The 21,829-nt window shown below is 43.9% G+C and overlaps 1 protein-coding gene across 1 annotated transcript in view; it reads left to right on the forward strand.

The window, feature by feature from the left end:
* Positions 1 to 6,305: 6,305 nt before the first annotated feature.
* Positions 6,306 to 21,829, forward strand: part of ZFP64 (ZFP64 zinc finger protein) — a 61,247-nt gene continuing 45,723 nt past the window's right edge. The window contains exon 1 of the mRNA XM_077253209.1: positions 6,306 to 6,563. Coding sequence (XP_077109324.1) covers positions 6,480 to 6,563 — 84 coding nt within the window. The 5' untranslated portion in view covers positions 6,306 to 6,479. The remainder of the gene's footprint in view (positions 6,564 to 21,829) is intronic.

Raw genomic sequence — 21,829 nt, forward strand, 5'->3', positions numbered from 1 at the left:
ATGCCCTAGAGCCCTCACACACAGTATGATGACCCAAACAGTAGACTCCCCCACACACAGCACAATGCCCTACAGCCCTCACACACAGTATGATGCCCCACAGCCCTCACACACAGTATGATGACCCAAACAGTAGACTCCCCCCACACAGTACGATGCCTCACAGCCCTCACACACAGTATGATGACCCAAACAGTAGACTCCCCCACAAACAGTACAATGCCCTAGAGCCCTCACACACAGTATGATGACCCAAACAGTAGACTCCCCCACACATAGTACATTGCCCTACAGCCCTCACACACAGTATGATGACCCAAACAGTAGACTCTCCCACACACAGTACAATGCCCTACCGCCCTCACACACAGTATGATGACCCAAACATTAGACTCCCCCACACAGAACGATGCCTCACAGCCCTCACACACAGTATGATGACCCAAACAGTAGACTCCCCCACACATAGTACATTGCCCTACAGCCCTCACACACAGTATGATGACCCAAACAGTAGACTCTCCCACACATAGTACAATGCCCTACCGCCCTCACACACAGTATGATGACCCAAACATTAGACTCCCCCACACAGAACGATGCCTCACAGCCCTCACACACAGTATTATGACCCAAACAGTAGACTCCCCCAAACAGAGTACAATGCCCTACAGCCCTCACACAGTATGATGACCCAAACAGTAGACTCCACCCACACAGAACGATGCCTCACAGCCCTCACACACAGTATGATGACCCAAACAGTAGACTCCCCCCACACAGAATGATGCCTCACAGCCCTCACACACAGTATGATGACCCAAACAGTAGACTCCCCACACACAGCACAATGCCCTACAGCCCTCACATACAGTATGATGCCCCACAGCCCTCACACACAGTATGATGACCCAAACAGTAGACTCCCCCACACAGAACGATGCCTCACAGCCCTCACATACAGTATGACCCAAACAGTAGACTCCCCCCACACAGTACGATGCCTCACAGCCCTCACACACAGTATGATGACCCAAACAGTAGACTCCCCCACAAACAGTACAATGCCCTACAGCCCTCACACACAGTATGATGACCCAAACAGTAGACTCCCCCACACATAGTACATTTCCCTACAGCCCTCACACACAGTATGATGACCCAAACAGTAGACTCTCCCACACACAGTACAATGCCCTACCGCCCTCACACACAGTATGATGATCCAAACATTAGACTCCCCCACACAGAACGATGCCTCACAGCCCTCACACATAGTATGATGACCCAAACAGTAGACTCCCTCTCACAGAACGATGACTCACAGCCCTCACACAGTATTATGACCCAAACAGTAGACTCCCCCAAACACAGAACAATGCCCTACAGCCCTCACACACAGTATGATGACCCAAACAGTAGACTCCCCCCACACAGAACGATGCCTCACAGCCCTCACACACAGTATGATGACCCAAACAGTAGACTCCCCACACACAGTACGATGCCTCACAGCTCTCACAGTATGATGACCCAAACAGTAGACTCCCCCACACACAGTACAATGCCCTACAGCCCTCACACACAGTATGATGTCCCAAACAGTAGACTCCCCCACACACAGTACGATGCCCTACAGCCCTTACACACAGTATAGTATGATGTCCCAAACAGTAGACTCCTCCACACACAGTACAATGCCCTACAGCCTTCACACATAGTATGATGTCCCAAACAGTAGACTCCCCCACACACAGAACAATGCCCTACAGCCCTCACACACAGTATAGTATGATGTCCCAAACAGTAGACTCCCCCACACACAGTACAATGCCTTACAGCCCTCACACATAGTATGATGTCCCAAACAGTAGACTCCCCCACACACAGAACAATACCCTACAGCCCTCACACACAGTATAGTATGATGACCCAAACAGTAGACTCCCCATACACAGTATGATGCCTCACAGCCCTCACAGTATGATGTCCCAAACAGTAGACTCCCACACACAGAACAATGCCCTACAGCCCTCACACACAGTATGATGACCCAACAGTAGACTCCCCCACACACAGTACAATGCCCTACAGCGCTCACACATAGTATGATGTCCCAAACAGTAGACTCCCACACACAGAACAATGCCCTACAGCCCTCACAAACAGTATGATGACCCAAACAGTAGACTCCCCCACACACAGTACGATGCCCCACAGCCCTCATACATAGTAGGATGCCCCACAGCCCTCACACAAAGTATGATGCCTCCACAGCACATTGCCCACCAGCAACATTGCTCCCAGTTATTTCGCCACACACACAGTATGAAACACCTCACAGTGACCCCATACACAGTGTGATTCCCCCACAGCATGATGCCCCCACAGTACATTCCCCACTGACACAATATGTTGCTCCCCCACATACACAGTATGGTGCCCCACAGCCCTCACACACAGTACAGTATGAAGCCTCCACGGTACATTCCTCCAAACACAGTATGATGCTCCCATAACCCACCACACACAGAATGATGTCTCCCACACCCTACGATGCGTTTACACTCTCCACACAATATGAAGCCCGCACCGCCCTCACACAGTTTGATGTCCCCTCACGGTCACACCACACACAGTATGATGCCCCCAAACTGCACACACACACAGTGTGCCCCAATACGCCACATATACAGTATGATACAAACATGAATGTGAGATCCCTGCTCGTTGCTCCTGAGTTATCGGACTGGTCTTTACACTTCCTTCAGGGCATGTGACATTCTTGAAGAGACTGCAAAGACAGGCTGATGAAGCAAAGACCTGTCAGCTCTTACCTGCACCACTTTATACAACTGTATCTGTGTCCTGAGGACATACACTCACCGGCCACTTTATTAGGTACACCTGTCCAACTTCTTGTTAACACTTAATTTCTAATCAGCCAATCACATGGCGGCAACTCAGTGCATTTAGGCATGTAGACATGGTCAAGACAATCTCCTGCAGTTCAAACCGAGCATCAGTATGGGGAAGAAAGGTGATTTGAGTGCCTTTGAACGTGGCATGGTTGTTGGTGCCAGAAGGGCTGGTCTGAGTATTTCAGAAACTGCTGATCTACTGGGATTTTCACGCACAACCATCTCTAGGGTTTACAGAGAATGGTCCGAAAAAGAAAAAAAATCCAGTGAGCGGCAGTTCTGTGGGCGGAAATGCCTTGTTGATGCCAGAGGTCAGAGGAGAATGGGCAGACTGGTTCGAGCTGATAGAAAGGCAACAGTGACTCAAATCGCCACCCGTTACAACCAAGGTAGGCCTAAGAGCATCTCTGAATGCACAGTGCGTCGAACTTTGAGGCAGATGGGCTACAGCAGCAGAAGACCACACCGGGTACCACTCCTTTCAGCTAAGAACAGGAAACTGAGGCTACAATTTGTACAAGCTCATCGAAATTGGACAGTAGAAGATTGGAAAAACGTTGCTTGGTCTGATGAGTCTCGATTTCTGCTGCGACATTCGGATGGTAGGGTCAGAATTTGGCGTAAACAACATGAAAGCATGGATCCATCCTGCCTTGTATGGAGCATCTTTGGGATGTGCAGCCGACAAACCTGCGGCAACTGTGTGATGCCATCATGTCAATATGGACCAAAATCTCTGAGGAATGCTTCCAGCACCTTGTTGAATCTATGCCACGAAGAATTGAGGCAGTTCTGAAGGCAAAAGGGGGTCCAACCCGTTACTAGCATGGTGTACCTAATAAAGTGGCCGGTGAGTGTAGATGCAGTTGAAGTTGGGACATACAGTGGGGCAAAAAAGTATTTAGTCATTCAGCAATAGTGCAAGTTCCACCACTTAAAAAGATGAGAGGCGTCTGTAATTTACATCATAGGTAGACCTCAACTATGGGAGACAAACTGAGAAAAAAAAATCCAGAAAATCACATTGTCTGTTTTTTTATCATTTTATTTGCATATTATGGTGGAAAATAAGTATTTGGTCAGAAACAAACAATCAAGATTTCTGGCTCTCACAGACCTGTAACTTCTTCTTTAAGAGTCTCCTCTTTCCTCCACTCATTACCTGTAGTAATGGCACCTGTTTAAACTTGTTATCAGTATAAAAAGACACCTGTGCACACCCTCAAACAGTCTGACTCCAATCTCCACTATGGTGAAGACTAAAGAGCTGTCAAAGGACACCAGAAACAAAATTGTAGCCCTGCACCAGGCTGGGAAGACTGAATCTGCAATAGCCAACCAGCTTGGAGTGAAGAAATCAACAGTGGGAGCAATAATTAGAAAATGGAAGACATTCAAGACCACTGATAATCTCCCTCGATTTGGGGCTCCACGCAAAATCCCACCCCGTGGGGTCAGAATGATCACAAGAACGGTGAGCAAAAATCCCAGAACCACGCGGGGGGACCTAGTGAATGAACTGCAGAGAGCTGGGACCAATGTAACAAGGCCTACCATAAGTAACACACTACGCCACCATGGACTCAGATCCTGCAGTGCCAGACGTGTCCCACTGCTTAAGCCAGTACATGTCCGGGCCCATCTGAAGTTTGCTAGAGAGCATTTGGATGATCCAGAGGAGTTTTGGGAGAATGTCCTATGGTCTGATGAAACCAAACTGGAACTGTTTGGTAGAAACACAACTTGTCGTGTTTGGAGGAAAAAGAATATTGAGTTGCATCCATCAAACACCATACCTACTGTAAAGCATGGTGGTGGAAACATCATGCTTTGGGGCTGTTTCTCTGCAAAGGGGCCAGGACGACTGATCCGGGTACATGAAAGAATGAATGGGGCCATGTATCGTGAGATTTTGAGTGCAAACCTCCTTCCATCAGCAAGGGCATTGAAGATGAAACGTGGCTGGGTCTTTCAACATGACAATGATCCAAAGCACACCACCAGGGCAACGAAGGAGTGGCTTCGTAAGAAGCATTTCAAGGTCCTGGAGTGGCCTAGCCAGTCTCCAGATCTCAACCCTATAGAAAACCTTTGGAGGGAGTTGAAAGTCCGTGTTGCCAAGCGAAAAGCCAAAAACATCACTGCTCTAGAGGAGATCTGCATGGAGGAATGGGCCAACATACCAACAACAGTGTGTGGCAACCTTGTGAAGACTTACAGAAAACGTTTGACCTCTGTCATTGCCAACAAAGGAGATATTACAAAGTATTGAGATGAAATTTTGTTTCTGACCAAATACTTATTTTCCACCATAATATGCAAATAAAATGATAAAAAAAAACAGACAATATGATTTTCTGGATTTTTTTTTCTCAGTTTGTCTCCCATAGTTGAGGTCTACCTATGATGTAAATTACAGACGCCTCTCATCTTTTTAAGTGGTGGAACTTGCACTATTGCTGACTGACTAAATACTTTTTTGCCCCACTGTACCTCCCAATCTCCCAGGACAGCAACCTAATTTGTGACTGTCTATTTGGATCTGGGATGGTTATGAGGTATGAACATGACTGTATCACTTGGCATCATGTTCAAGAAACAAATGTTGCATTATCTACCTTTCTCGATGATTATATGCTGATTAATGCATTTCTTTGTCTTAAAGTGGTTTTGGCGTTTTCTCAATTGTGGGCAAAGAGTAGTAAACGTTATAAATCTCATCTGCAACAAACCACTGAGGACAGTGATTGTGTGATGTGCATGATGGATTTTCATTGCTAGTACTGGTAAGGACCAGTGGAGCAGTAGCGGATTCAAAGGGAAAGTAATGCTGATTTCTTTATTTTTAATATTCCTGGGATTTCGCCATTTTAAAAAAAAAAAAAAGCACATAATGTCCAGATTCATTACTACATTTGCACCTGTTTTATGTCTAGTTTTTGGTATTTTTCACCCATTCCTAAATCATCTTATAGCTTGCACCTTTTTAAAACTCTACTTTAGGCCTCCTTCACACGTCCGTGTTTACAGCACATGTAGTATCCTTTTTTACCGGACACCACACGTACCCATCAGTTGCGCAACTACCGGGGCAGAGGGGGAAGCACTCCCAGGGGCCCACCTGGGGTTACCCCTACCCTTAACTATATCAGAGTATGCAGCACGCCAATACAGTTAAGCCCTGCAGTAAACCAGGAAAATGGAATCTCCATACCCCACCATTCTCAGTTTTGAAGACAGCAGGTCGCTTTAAGCCTGCAGTCTATAGAACAGCAGGATGAAGCAGTGTCTGAAGTGACGACGCACATGCAGGATGTCAGAGTCCCGGCATTGTGATGTCATCATGCCTCTGACATCCTGTCAGAAGAACTTGTCAGGTTTCTGAATTTGATGAGTATATGATGTTTTTTATTTTAAGTAAAACTTGTGGTGGCATCATAAACAATAGGGGAGGTCCCTCATACATTGTAGAACCTACTGTCGGGGGGGTACTCAAAGTGTGGAAGCCATAATTCTGCATCATTAATGTAACACTGAGCTACATCTCACGGACAAGCCATGAGTTGGGATACTCGACGAGACCAAGTTCAACAGCCAGGAAGGTACAGCATAAAGAAAGGGAAGAGACAAAGGCGTAATCAGGTAATGGTCCCAGGTCAAAATACTTTTTTGGAAAGTGTATCAGAGCAAAGGGGTTTAACAGATGGATGGTCAGAACGAGGTCCAAGATCAGGCAGCGATAGATCAATGAGCAAACGGTTGACAGTTATCTGGGACTGCCAGTTCAGTTAAATAGCTGAGCAATTATGGTAACTGAGAGCACCTGAAAAGAGCTTAGCATCTCCCTGTCTCAGCTGTAAGTCATGAAATATATAACTGTACTGTAATCACTTGTATGGTTCTGCAGGACAAGTATCTATCCACCACCATATGTCACTGTATAGCAGTAATAAGTTGTATTTTCAGCCTAGTCTGCTGAGGTTGCCATATACCTGCACAATTAGAGTGCGCCACCATGATTGTAACCAGAGCCCAATCAGATGTTTCGCCCCCCTCCCAAGCTGAACCTCTAGCTATGCTTCTGATACCTATTATAACCTATGGGGCTGCTCACATGTTCCTGCTTTTACACGGACTGTGTGTCCAGGGACAGACTTGGACTGAAATTTGGCACTGGCATTTGAAAGCACACAACAGCCCATGATGTTCCCAAGCAGTAGATGGGGATATATTACTAACATTACCCTGCCTGGAGGAAATCAAGATTTATTACAAAACAATATTTCTAATAATACCAATAATATTGCTATATAATATTAAATAATAATATTGAAAAATGATATTGAAATATAACAGACAAATACCAACAGACCATAAACAAATATTACCAGCATATACAATATTTATAATATCACCATACTGTTTGTTAAAGGGGTTGAGGTTAAAGTCTATGTAACTTCAAACTTCTGAATCCTCACAGCGCACACTGTCAGGATTCTCTGGTGCTGGCAATGGGAGCGGGGGTTGCAATTGCACCCTGGCCCTGGAGCCTAGGGTGGCCCCAAAAGTCTATTTGGCCTATATGAAAAGACCAGCGCTATTAAAGATTTGCAATAATTGGGAGCCCAATTAGATATTTTGCATTGGGGCCCATGCTGTTCAAGTTATGTCACTGCATAAGTGCACATGATTACCAACGCCCAGTGTCTGCACTGGAGAACCCTCCCAGCACGCGAGTTCTGTGAGAATTCAGAAGTGTGCAATAACATAGTCACTGCAGACTTTAACTTCAAGCTTGGACAACTACTTTAACCAAAACCACTATATTAAGAATATTACCACCATACAGTGGCCATATAATGGTAACATCAGTTTTACACCAGTGCTCTGCAGACCTTTGAGCATAATATGAGCATATTGTGCCGGTTCTCAGCAGTGACGTTCTCGCTGATTGTTGTCATTCATTTTCCCTTCCCCATTGCATTCGGTCCAGACAACCATGACCTCTTCTTCCATCCATAACTCATCCCTGCAAAATATAATGAAGCGGTGCCTGAATGACACCACCAGGCAGGGCTTAAATACAGTGCAATAGATGAGGAGGCAGAAACAAAACATTGGCTTTATTGAAAGACAGAGGATTTTATGCCAGAAAATGAAACTAACGGTTCTTATAATGATAACAACATTAAAAATACAAGGAAAGATAGCTGGAACGTGTCACATAAACAAGGTTGTGGGCTTCAGTGTTCCACCTGGCCAAAGTCAATGCTGTGTGCGGCAGGTAGGGCAAGCTTTAGGGTTATTCTAGGGAGAGATTAGCCCTTAGATACGTTATTATACTTTTCCCTGCTGACCCTCTATCTTGGCACCATTTTCAAGTATTTGTTATGAGGAACCCGGAGGCTGTCGTGTCTGTACAACGGCCACATACACATCTATTTCGCTGAAAAGGTAGACACAGAGGGTCTAGGGGACAGTGATGACATCACCCGACAGGACCCATGACTACTGGCTTGGGACACTGGGTGTGAAGCGCAAGACAGGAGAGGACCAGCGTAGTGAGTCGGCCAGGAAAGGTACATACTAAGGGGGTCCTGGACAAGTGCCCCAAGTTACTGGAGAGCTGGCAGGACCACTAACCCAGAGGACACAGCACCCGGGTGGATACCGTACTCGAACTATGAGTAAAACTGTGAAGACTGCATCCTGCTGTGTCCTCTCCATGATAACACAAGCCCCACTATTGACGGTAAATAAAAACAAGGACACAAGATATAAGTTTTGGAATAAATATTTTCTTGGCCGTGACATTTATTTTTTGAGTAACATGAATAATAATTTAAATAAATTATAACCAAATAAATCTTTATAAAAATTTTCCCATACTTGAATACCAACTGACCATGAACTGTCCAAATCCACCCGAATCCGGGCGATTTTCCCACAAAATTAAACGACACGGCAAGAGGATTAACAGTCGAAAACACGGGAGGGCGGGTGGGATCTTCAAATCTTCTTGTGGTCGACTGATGACAGGACCCAGGAAACAGCTGGTTATATAGATAAATTTCTTCCCTCACAAAACTTGTAAGCCAATCAGGATGCCGCAAAATTGCGGGAAGAACACAGAAAATGAACCTGTAAAAACTGGTTAGAACCTGCTCGTGCCTCACACAGCTGACTGAGAGAAAACATATTAACCCTTTATTGTTTACCACCTTAAAAACACCATTACCTTTATAAAACTGGGGTTGTATCAAACCATCAAATATAAAAATTGGGGGCTGTGTTCTCATGCGACCCCCCTAAGATAAACTCAGGGGAGGGCGTTCATGATAACACAAGCCCCACTATTGACGGTAAATAAAAACAAGGACACAAGATATAAGTTTTGGAATAAATATTTTCTTGGCCGTGACGTTTATTTTTTGAGTAACATGAATAATAATTTAAATAAATTATAACCAAATAAATCTTTATAAAAATTTTCCCATACTTGAATACCAACTGACCATGAACTGTCCAAATCCACCCGAATCCGGGCGATTTTCCCAAACGCCAATCCTCATTGAGGAATGGCCCCCCTTCCCAAACGCCACAGCCAAAGCTCAATAATGGCCTGAAGATCTAAATTAAAGATATCCAGGCCAATATCCGACAAATGAATCCAATCCCTCCTATATAACCCCAGGACAGAATCTTCAAGATTAGAATGCCTAAAGGAAAAACCGTGAATCAAAGGCATGAATTTCTGCATCGCCCTGTTAACCCTTTTTCTGATACGCTCCAAAAAACGAGTATTAGGAAGAAGCCATAAAAATCTGGGAACAATCTCAGAAAAAACAAAAGTTGTATCGAAAAATTCAGTCTTAAGAGAACACATATCCCTTTTAATAGATGCTAACAGATCCAGAGTACCTACTTTGCCTATATCATTACCACCCAAGTGAAAGATGACTAGATTAGGATGGGGTCTTCTCTCCGCTAGTCTATGCAATTCAAAATTTAAGTTCTGCCAAACCATCCCTCTCTTGCTATGCCAGAAAATTTGCAAAGAAGAACTATCAAACGATAAATTCTGCGTATAGCATCTCACTGTAGCCCTCTTCTCTGCCCAATGAATAAAGGAATGTCCGATGATCCATACTGTGAGGGTACCTAGGAATGAATAACATGTTAATGATAATATAAATCTGGTCGGACATACAACTTAAAGCGGTTCGAATCCCATCTACCAATTCTTTTTATAATGGATTCACTCAGGCCTAATTTTGCCGCTTCTGTGGCCGCACCAATGCGGAACGAATGAGAAGAAAAATTCTGGCCCTCTAAATTTAAATGCTTTAATGCTTTCTTAAGGACAAAATTAAACTGAAACACCGTCGCGGGTTGTCCATTCTTATGTATGAAAAATGGGCCAACAGAGTTAGGCCGATGTTCCAACCATCTAGACGCGTTAAAAACTGGACAAACAACTGAATCCGAAACCGAATTTAGCTTTAGAGAACACCCCCTGCCCAGCTGATCCGTCTTAGATCTATTAATAAATAGATGCAATTGGCGATCTCGTAATTGAACATTCTCAAAAAACAAACCCGATGGGGAGGTTTTATTCAAAGAAACGACTTCCGAAACACGCAAAGCTGCAAAAAATGAAAAGGAAAAGGCAGCGGAAAAAAGAAACGCCTCAAATTGATCGTCGCAAACCGAAAAAAGAGCAAGACAAATGTCTCTTAAAATATTAACTGATATTGGGCGGCGACGATCCGGAGAAAAATTAGATTTTTTAAAACCTTTCATAAACTGCTTCACTAAAAAATACTCAGTTAAGGGTTTTTTGCCAGAAACTTTAAGAAAAAATGAGATACCAGCTAAATTCTTAGATATGGTTGAATGAGACGAACCATTCTTAACTAACTGTTCCAAAAAATGTAAAGCAACAGCTTGATCAGACTCGTTAAAGGGGTAACTATGTATTAGGCAAAAATTAACCCATAACTTCCAAGCGGCCGAGTAATCGGCCCAAGTTCTACTCGCCAAAGAATTCTTTACAAAATGCTGGATTAGACCTGAATCAGGTCCCATAACTGTAGAGGACAAAATGCTCTTCCCGTGACTTCTTCTGTAGCTTGATCCAAATGACGATACGCCTGGCGGTGACAAATAAACTGTGCATTATAAATATTAGCATCGTTAGAAAAAACAGCCTTCAACCAGATGTTGAATTTTAAACACACCAGAGTAAGATGTCTCAGGATGGTACCACACTGTTTATTTTTAGATGAGAGGGTGTTCAGCATGAAAACCAGATTATGTTTGTCAGAGCGAAACATAATCCGTTTGTTAGAGAGATGAAAACCCCAGAGATTGACGGCTAAGAAAATGGAAAACAAGTCCAAAAAGGATGGGTTCTTAATGGCCTTGCTAGCCACCCATGACTGGGGCCATTGCTCAAAGGCCCAAAGAGAAGCTAGAGAAAGGCCCAAGCCTAGCTGTTCATGAGCAAAAATAGACAGACCCAGGTCGTCAGCGAAGGTGAAAGGGGTTTGCCATACATTTCTACCGTTAAAGTCTGATAAAAATCTAAGCCAAATCCCCAAATCATCCTTGACCTCTCTGTTCAACTGAATTTGGGCATGAGGAGAAGACTGGCCAGATGTCAATTCATAAAGCCGTTTAGAGAAGACGCGACCCATAGGAATGATTTTAAGCGCAAAATTTAGCATACCCAAAAGAGATTGAAGCTCTTTAAGGGTAACCGTTTCCTTTAACAGGAATAGTTTGATTAAAGAGCATATTTTTGAAATTTTGTCAGATGGCAGGGAACAAGTCATGTCAGCCGAGTTAATATGAATGCCTAAAAATTCCAACGAAGTGCAGGGGGAAACAGTTTTTTCTGTGGCGATAGGAACGCCAAAATGGTGACAAGTTTTTAGGAACCTATCCAGAAGGGAGCTACAAATGTTTGAACTGCCGGGGCCTATAAAAAGGAAGTCGTCCAAATAATGAAGAACCCCACCATCTGAAAGGGAAAACTGGACCACCCAATGTAAAAATGAAGAAAATGATTCAAAATAATAACATGACAACGAAAAACCCATGGGGAGGCATTTATCAAAAAAGAATTTATCGTTGAAGTAAAAACCGAGGGAATTGAATCCGTCTGGGTTCACTGGTAAAAGTCTAAAGGCTGATTTTATGTCCGACTTAGCCATCATAGCATTACTACCGAATTTTTGTAAGATCGAAATAGCCTCGTCAAAAGAAGAATACTTAACCGAGCATAAAGTAGGGTCAACTTCGTCATTGAGAAAGGCCCCTTTAGGATACGATAGATGGTGTATTAAACGAAAGGAGCCTGGCTCTTTTTTTGGAACTACCCCAAGCGGGGAGATCCTGAAATTTAAAAAGGGGGGTGAATCAAAGGGGCCAGCTACCCTACCCGTTTCCAGTTCTTTAAAGATTTTTTCTTTCACAATTAAAGGGAATACAGAAGCTGACGGTAAATTTCGGACTAAAACGCAACCGACCCCTTTAAACTGTGGAACAAAAAATCCAAAGTAAAAACCGCGAAAAATCATTGCGCTAATCTCCTGATTTGGAAATGCCTCGAGCCATGGAACCATGTTTTGTAATTTCACTGGAGTCGAGGCCCTTTGAAACTGGTTCCTTAGAGGGCCCTTGCTGTCCAGACTGAAGCTGCTTTTTGTAACATTTGAACATGGGGTGGCTGTTTCCGCAAAAGGAGCATTCATGCCGAAAACGGCAATTTGACGCCCACTTACAATTGCTTTCATTGAACGCAAAACAAACTCCTTTTTTTGTAGGAGCAGCCACGCCTTGTCTGGATGAAGGGAATTTTTGAGGTAACATTAAATTAATCCATAGACCTATGTCTTTCTTGCCCCAAGCTAGATTGGGGTGCATGGCTAGCTTCTGTCTGAAGGATTCATCATATATAAGCCATGCCATGCCCCCAAAATTTCTATAGGCCTCTAAAATGGAATCCAAATGTTGAAAGAGGCCTGAACATAGGTTAGGGAATTTCTCTCCAAGAACTGCAGCATAGATAGAGAATGACTGGAGCCAATTATTGAACGATTTTGTATAAGAATATTTCTTTTTATCCTCCTGCTCGTCTCTCTTCTCGTATCTATGCTGCTGATCTCTGACAGAAGGCAATAATGAAAAGATGTCAACATAATCCTGATTCCAAATCTGCTCTTTAAGAGAAGAGCTCAGATGGAATCCAAGCGGTGACACCTCACATGTAAGGGACTCCTTTAAAAACACCTCAGGCAAACCCGGTTTATGTATAATATTAACCTTATCTGCAACACATTGTGAAGCAGATGAATTGAGAGTTTTAGAAGGAGACCCTTTGGAAAGATAATCAATAACAGTATCCCTTACAATAGCTTTTAAATCAAAAGAGGGGACAGATAGAGGCAAATTTAAAATCTCACCCCTATCCGTTTGGTCCTGGTCCAATGGAGCAGAAGCACTCAAGCCCATGTTAGAGGGCGAATGCTGCTGCGGGGGGAAATCCTCCATTTCATCTGAGCCAGGTGATCCAGATCTCCAGGCCGCCGCTGCAGCGCCAGCGGCACTTGTTCTTCTTACTGATGCACTTCTAGGCAGATGCGCTCCAGGTGCTGGAACTCCCTGGGCCCTCGCACCTCTTTTATGGGTGTGAGGGCTAGACGGATCCCTGCCAACATCGCCGCTGCCCGCCACAGCTGTACAGCTTCCTCGGTTAACTGTGGCAGAGGAGGCGGCCGAAGAAGATGACGTCGGCAGCGTTGCTTTATGGCCGCCGACAAGCTCTCGCACTGGGCTGCGAGAATTCGGCTGCGGCGGCTTCCTGTTCCTGTTCCTGGCACCGCGGTTCCTGTCAGACGCTCTCAAAGATGGCGGCGGTGATCGGGATCTCTTCTGCTGGCAGTTCCTCACGGAGCTGCGAGATGCTTGCTGAGGTGCTGGGGACACAAGAGGGGCAGCGGGAGACAGCGGAGGCCGAGGGTCACCAGCTGCAAGAACCTCCGGACCGGAGGTAGGTAATATAGCAGGTTTTAAAGCCAAGCAGCTCTGTAACCACTCAGCGCCACCCTCCTCTTCAACCCTCCTCATCAGCTGTTCCATCAATGCTTCCATCTTCAGTCTTCCTATCTTCAAATCTTCTTGTGGTCGACTGATGACAGGACCCAGGAAACAGCTGGTTATATAGATAAATTTCTTCCCTCACAAAACTTGTTAGCCAATCAGGATGCCGCAAAATTGCGGGAAGAACACAGAAAATGAACCTGTATAAACTGGTTAGAACCTGCTCGTGCCTCACACAGCTGACTGAGAGAAAACATATTAACCCTTTATTGTTTACCACCTTAAAAACACCATTACCTTTATAAAACTGGGGTTGTATCAAACCATCAAATATAAAAATTGGGGGCTGTGTTCTCATGCGACCCCCCTAAGATAAACTCAGGGGAGGGCGTTCATTCTTTACTGCATCACCTGCCCTGCACCACCACATCCTCCATTTCAATTAACACCTTTAACTGCCCTGGGGTTAAATCTGCCTGTGGAGAGCTGTAACAACTTTACTGCCTCCCTATCTGCCCCAGAGGACTTGAACTGCAGCGTCGGCTATTTGTGGCCGAGTACCACAGGTGGCGTCACGAACAATCCCCTTTCCTATATAAACCTCATTCCCATTATTCATTCTTCATCTTTAATTGCGCGCCCAGGGCCACGGACCGGGTCACCACCGCCGTGACCAGCCCTTTAAGAACCGGCCGACCTGGTTCTGAGTACCCCACGGCCCCAGGGTGTTGCACTTTTAAAATACATTAAAAAACCTTAATTCTTAGAGGTCTATATTTCTTTTGATGTTTAACAGAGTAGCAAACAAGGAGGTCCATGATTCTGGCATTTGCCGGAATTGCCAGATGGCCAGTCCGGCCCTGCATGTGTCCATCCAAACCACACAGAGACATGTCTCTTATTTACCGTCAGCACAGAGGACAAGGACCAATATAAGTCTATGGGTCTATGAAAAGCACGTACAGTGTGTGCCATCTGTGTTTAGCATTGTAAAGTAGGAGAAGCTGTAAGTTATTTCTTTCTTCATCCATCAGTGAAAAACACTGAAGACACACTGATGGTAAAAAGGGATGCACAGATGACACACTGATGGAAAACACTGATGACACCAGTACTGTTTTTTCACGTACATGTTATATTTGGATGTGTGAAGGAACAGGTGTTTGCCAGTTTTTTCTCATGCTCACCATTGTGAACGCAGTTTGGGATTTCTAGATGTTTCACCTGATTCATCAATTTCAAAAATTACAAAATCACAAAATTTGACACAACCCTAGTTTAGTACCTCCCTGTAGAAATGTTATACAAATCTTTTCAAAAGGTCCCATTTTGTGATATTTTGAAAAAATGCGACTTATTGCTCAAAAAAGTAAAACAAAAAGGTTAATGCCATGAAAGAAGCCCATTTTTCACTTTGCGTGAGATACATGAACCATTTTTATGAATTTGGCGCAATAAACATCAACGATGAAAAAACAGAAAAGTAGATTGAAACTGAAAATTATGAATCTGGGCCTTTAACGTTTCGCAATTCCACGTCAAATATATTTTTGTAAGTTTAAGATTTTTTTCCAAAAATTTGTTGCATATTTGGAACCATTTAGACCAAACCAGAATCCAGTTTTATTGCAGCTAAGAAATAAGAATTCCAATTATTATCAATAGTTATTAGCTGAAAAGTCAGCAGTAAATTTCTAGATGGATCACGTTTGTTTCTGTCCCATTCATGAGCTAATTTGGGGAATCTCTCGTTTATTACGACAAGCATTTGCCTTCTGTCTCGGTGAAGCAGAGGGGTGGTGGAGAGCTGCGCACCTTGTCACTTCTTGTTGAAACATGCCATGTGGCTTTGAAGTTCAGTTTTCACATTCAAATACAACGTGTTTGTGCTCCTGCTTGTGAATTATAGATCACTCTCCGAGCTTCACCTGCTTTCCAGGGAAGATGTAAATGGGGCCGACTAAGGGACCGAGCAATGACAATGGATTACCTACAAAGCTAATTCCAGTCTATAACTCTCGCATGCACTGCGACTAATAGAAACCTGCAGGGATGACAAGGCTCCATTTCTCTGCAGTGACATTTCTGCCTTCACATTCCTGGCTGTTTTTCAGCTCCTAAAGACGTTTTGTGTTTGCAGCTCTCCCCGGAGCCCCATAAATGCTGCTGTGTCAGTGGTTCCCATTGTAGCAGCTCACGTATGACAGTTTATCAAACTATAACGAGTCATTGAGTGATGCTTTATTTTTTTGGGTTTAGCTCCATGAGGGGAAAATTTCAGAGAATAGAACTGAGGATTAGCGACAACAGCAATTTCCTTCTCAGCCCAGGAATCTATAATTTATTAATGTGAGAACGCTCGGCTTAAGTGTTTAGAGTAGAAGTCTGTTATACAAATCTGAAGCTCCGTCTCCTCGTAGATTTATTGCTGAGAGTTTATGAGATCAGGCGCTAAAGAGTCAATGCACCCCATTACCTGACCCCTGACATAGCGCACCCTTGTATGACTGTATCGTTTTGAACCAATAAGACAGAACGTGGTGCAACTTGTCATTGCAACTAATCCTTATAGCAACATGCAGTTAATAAAACTCAATAATAATCGCCATTGCTTACTGTAAGGACGCAGTCAGAAATTGGACCGGGATCCGACTGCAATGCACCAGTCAGGCCGGCGGCTCTCTCGACCCAAGCGCGAAAGCTGCCTACAAACATATGAAGCTGTCACACTTAGGTTGGGAGAACCGCCGGCCAGTTCGAGCATTGTGATCCGATCTCAGTCCGATTTATACCGCTGTCTGACTGCACCGTGTGGCTACGTGCACACGACCAAAATTTTGGTTCAAGCGCAGTCCATGAAAAAAATTCCCAACACTCGGACCATTGTTATTTAATAAGGCTGTTCAGGCTGTTTTTTTTGTCCACGATTTGGATGAGACACTCCTATTCAAGTCTATCAGTGCACACAAAAAAAAAAAATTAGATCCCATATGGATCAACTGTATAGAATCTGATTTTAAAAGATAGTGTTGACAATGTAGAAAAATGGTTTTCTGGATGAAAATCAGATAATTTTTTTTATATGCAACTGTTAGAAGATAACTACTGGAAAAGATTATTTAAGGCATTTATAAAACGTACTCACTGCTAGTACGTAACCCCTTTCTCATGTACAGCACCATGGAATTAATGGTGCTATATAAATAAATAATAACAATATTCCTCTCTTTCTAAAGGGGTGGTTTCAAGTTCTTAAATGAATAAACTGGCTAAATGCTTGTAAAAAAAAAAAGCAAACTTGTTTTTTACCTTTTATTCAAAATATTCTCGATTATCAAGAATGGAAGGATTTTTCGTTTTATAGTCTACAGTCAGTTACCTATTTAAACGGAACCTGACAGTTAAGACCGGCGTCACACTCAGCGTAAGACCATACGGTCTGTTTTTTACGGCCGTAATACGGCCGTAATACGGAAAAATGTTCCCAAAATAGTGGTCCGTATGTCATCCGTAGGCAGGGTGTGTCAGCGTATTTTGCGCAAGGGCATCCTCCGTATGTAATCCGTATGGCATCCGTACTGCGATATTTTCTCGCAGGCTCATTAAGACACATATATATATTCTGTATTTATATTTAATTCAGCGCGATATATTTGAAAAGCCGGTAAATCAATTGCCGGCTTCTCATTTCTCCTTCACAAACCCGACAGGATATGAGACATGGTTTACATACAGTAAACCATCTCATATCCCCTTTTTTTTGCATATTCCACACTACTAATGTTAGTAGTGTGTATGTGCAAAATTTGGGTGCTGTAGCTGCTAAAATAAAGGGGTAAATCGCGGAAAAAATTGGCGTGGGCTCCCGCGCAATTTTCTCCGCCAGAGTGGTAAAGCCAGTGACTGAGGGCACATATTAATAGCCTAGAGCGGGTCCATGGTTATTGGCCCCCCCTGGCTACAAACATCTGCCCCCAGCCACCCCAGAAAAGGCACATCTGGAAGATGCGCCTATTCTGGAACTTGGCCACTCTCTTCCCACTCCCGTGTAGCGGTGGGATATGGGGTAATGAAGGGTTAATGTCACCTTGCTATTGTAAGGTGACATTAAGCCAGATTAATAATGGAGAGGGGTCAATTATGTCACCTATCCATTATTAATCCAATTGTATGAAAGGGTTAAAAAACACACACACACATTATTAAAAAGTATTTTAATGAAATAAACAAACAGGTTGTTTTAGTATTTTATTGCTCTCTCAATCCATCCGGAAGACCCTCGCTTGGCAAAATAATAAACCAACAATATACATACCTTCGGATGAACTGTCAGGTCCCACGAAGTAAATCCATCTGAAGGGGTTAAATCATTTTACAGCCAGGAGCTGCGCTAAAGCACTGCTCGTGGCTGTAAAAACCCCGGGTGCTGAAAGGAAAGCTGGGTGATCTGTACTTACATTGAGTCGCGGTGAGGCGCCCTCTGGTGGATGAACTCATATGAACTCGAGCGTGGGAACTTTTCCAAGGCTCCAGTTCATGAGAACATCCACCAGAGGGCGCCTCACCGCAACTCAATGTAAGTACAGATCACCCAGCTTTCCTTTAAGCACCCGGGGTTTTTACAGCCACGAGCAGTGCTTTAGCGCAGCTCCTGGCTGTAAAATGATTTAACCCCTTCAGATGGATTTACTTCGTGGGACCTGACAGATCATCAGAAGGTATGTATATTGTTGGTTTATTATTTTGCCAAGCGAGGGTCTTCTGGATGGATTGAGAGAGCAATAAAATACTAAAACAACCTGTTTGTTTATTTCATTAAAATACTTTTTAATAACGTGTGTGTGTGTTTTTTAACCCTTTCATACAATTGGATTAATAATGGATAGGTGACATAATTGACGCCTCTCCATTATTAATCTGGCTTAATGTCACCTTACAATAGCAAGGTGACATTAACCCTTCATTACCCCATATCCCACCGCTACACGGGAGTGGGAAGAGAGTGGCCAAGTGCCAGAATAGGCGCATCTTCCAGATGTGCCTTTTCTGGGGTGGCTGGGGGCAGATGTTTGTAGCCGGGGGGGGCCAATAACCATGGACCCTCTCTAGGCTATTAATATCTGCACTCAGTCACTGGCTTTACCACTCTGGCGGAGAAATTTTTTTCCGCGATTTAACCCTTTATTTTACAAGCTACAGCGCCCAAATTTTGCACATACACACTACTAACATTAGTAGTGTGGAATATGCAAAAAAAAGGGGATATGAGATGGTTTACTGTATGTAAACCATGTCTCATATCCTGTCGGGTTGGGGAAGGAGAAATGAAAAGCCGGCAATTGAATTACCGGCTTTTCACTAACACCGCTGCGTATTTCTCGCAAGTCACACTGCTGGTCCGTGTGGAATCCGTATTTTTCTCGCCCCCATAGACTTTCATTGGCGTATTTTTTGCGCAATACGCTGACAAACGCAGCATGCTGCGATTTTGTACGGCCGTAGAAAGGCGTATATTACGGATGCGTTATATACGGCTGATAGGACCTTACCCATTGGGAATAATTGGGCCGTTTGTTAGGCGTATTTTACGGACGTATTTTATGCGCTCTTACGTCCGTAAAAGTCGCTAGTGTGACGGCAGCCTAATACAAACGGCCCTTGATTGAGCAGCATGGATCACACACTGGCTGTATGATATCAGTCAGGTATATGTGACTCCACACGCGGCTTCTCCCTGCGCGCTGCCCTGGAGTGACAGGTCTCTCCCTATATGCAAACGTAGGCAGAGATGTATCAATCCAGGGCAGTGGGAGTAGAGAAGCCGATGGACACCCACCTGTCTGACTAGTCTACCGTTGGCTTTTAAGTTTTTTTTTTTTTAAAAGCCATCGGTAAAAAAAATACTAAGATCATACAGCCAGCGCCTGATACCTGCTGCCCGTGAATTGGGCTGCATGTACAAGCTGACAGGTTCACTTTAAGAAGCGTACAGCGATCTATGCTTTAGGCTACGTTTCCACAATGAGTGTTTGACGTTGATGTTTTTCAACACCATTTCTGCACTTATTAGCTAAGTTTGTTTACTTGAGTTTTTTCATTGCGTTTTTGAGTGTGTTTTTATCCTGCATCTAATGTGGTTCAATGGGGAAAATCCTGCATAAAACTCAGCGTATAGGATAACAGGTGGTAGTGGGTCGATGCCTATTTACTGTACTTTCTCTGTCAAATAAAACTGCATATTCAGAAATGGCAATGTCATTGGATGACGGCAAGATTTCACTAAATGAAACCGGCCCCGTTTCTTGTTATACTGGTGCATGCACAAAAGCAGATGTAACTTGTTGAGGGGAGAACGGAGCACAAGACCATACTCTTAGGTCACGGTCACACTATTAGTATTTGGAGAGTTTTTTACTTCATCTGTAAGTCAAAACCAGGAGAGGAACAATCAGAGGAAAAGTATAATAGATACACGTCACCACTTCTGTATTTATCACCCACTACTGGATTTGGCTTACAAATACTGAGGTAAAAAACTGACCAAATACTTAACATGAGCACCTGGTCTTACTGTGTATTTCGGTGGAATGACCCACATGCAGGTGTGATGGGGCCTAGTCTGCCTGTATATTTTTCTGTTAGTAATGAAATTATTTTCATCAGTCAGGATTCTCGTCCCAGGGGTGAGCGCAGATAAAATCATAACATGGAATGCAACAAAATAATGAAGCTTATTAAGGTGCGATTTATCTTCTGGGATGCTGAGTGTAGGGCCGAGTGTGGCAGCGTAATATCAGTTATTAATATCAGCTAATCATTCTACCACCCAGGTGGAAGAAACGAGTGAGGATGTATTTATTACTACAGGTCTCACAGCTTAACTAAGAAATCCCTTTGCAAACTAATCCACATTTAGAAATGATCCATGGCAATGAACATGATGGACAGGGGAGTAGACGATAGACTTAATAATCTCCAGCGCACAGATCAGAGGCTGCTTAATGTTCATTTACAGCTGGAGTTAATGTGGAAGATTTAGGGCTTGTTCACATGTTGCATTTTTTGGTGCAGAAAAAAACAGGAGTGTTTTACAGTTGCTCTTGAATAGGGACTTCTGCAGAAACTGGCAGCTGACAGAACAACTAGCAGCTGATGGATGAGGGTGCAGAGCGGGGGACTGCCAAAGATTTAGTCCATCAATATCTTTAACCCAACAGCCCCTTTAACGCCCACATATACACATGAAAGTTGTCCAAACCTATGGCTTTCAACAGGATTTTCAGAGCAGCTAATGTGAATGGTGGTCTCCTGCCAGTCCCTCAAAAGATTATTACACGGGGGACATAAACATCAGGAATTTGGAATTTAAAGGGAACCTGTCACCTGAATTTGGCGGGACAGGTTTGCGGTCATATGGGCGGGGTTTTCGGGTGTTTGATTCACCCTTTCTTTACCCGCAGGCTGCATGCTGGCCGCAATATTTGATTGATGTTCATGCTGTGTCCTCCGTAGTACACGCCTGCGCAAGGCAATCTTGCCTTGCGCACACGCAGTATGCTTTGCCCAACTGCGGGCAAAGCCGAAAAGCATTAGTGCGCATGCGCCGGCGCACTATGTCCCGGAAGTATTTCGCTGTGTTCCGCAGTTGGGCAAAGCATACTGCGCGTGCGCAAGGCAAGATTGCCTTGCGCAGGTGTGTACTACAGAGGACACAGCATGAACATCAATCAAATATTGCGGCCAGCATGCAGCCAGCGGGTAAGGAAAGGGTGAATCAAACACCCGAAAACCCCGCCCATATG

Source organism: Ranitomeya variabilis, chromosome 4 (assembly GCF_051348905.1).
Source record: "Ranitomeya variabilis isolate aRanVar5 chromosome 4, aRanVar5.hap1, whole genome shotgun sequence".
Classification (NCBI taxonomy): Eukaryota; Metazoa; Chordata; class Amphibia; order Anura; family Dendrobatidae; genus Ranitomeya; species Ranitomeya variabilis.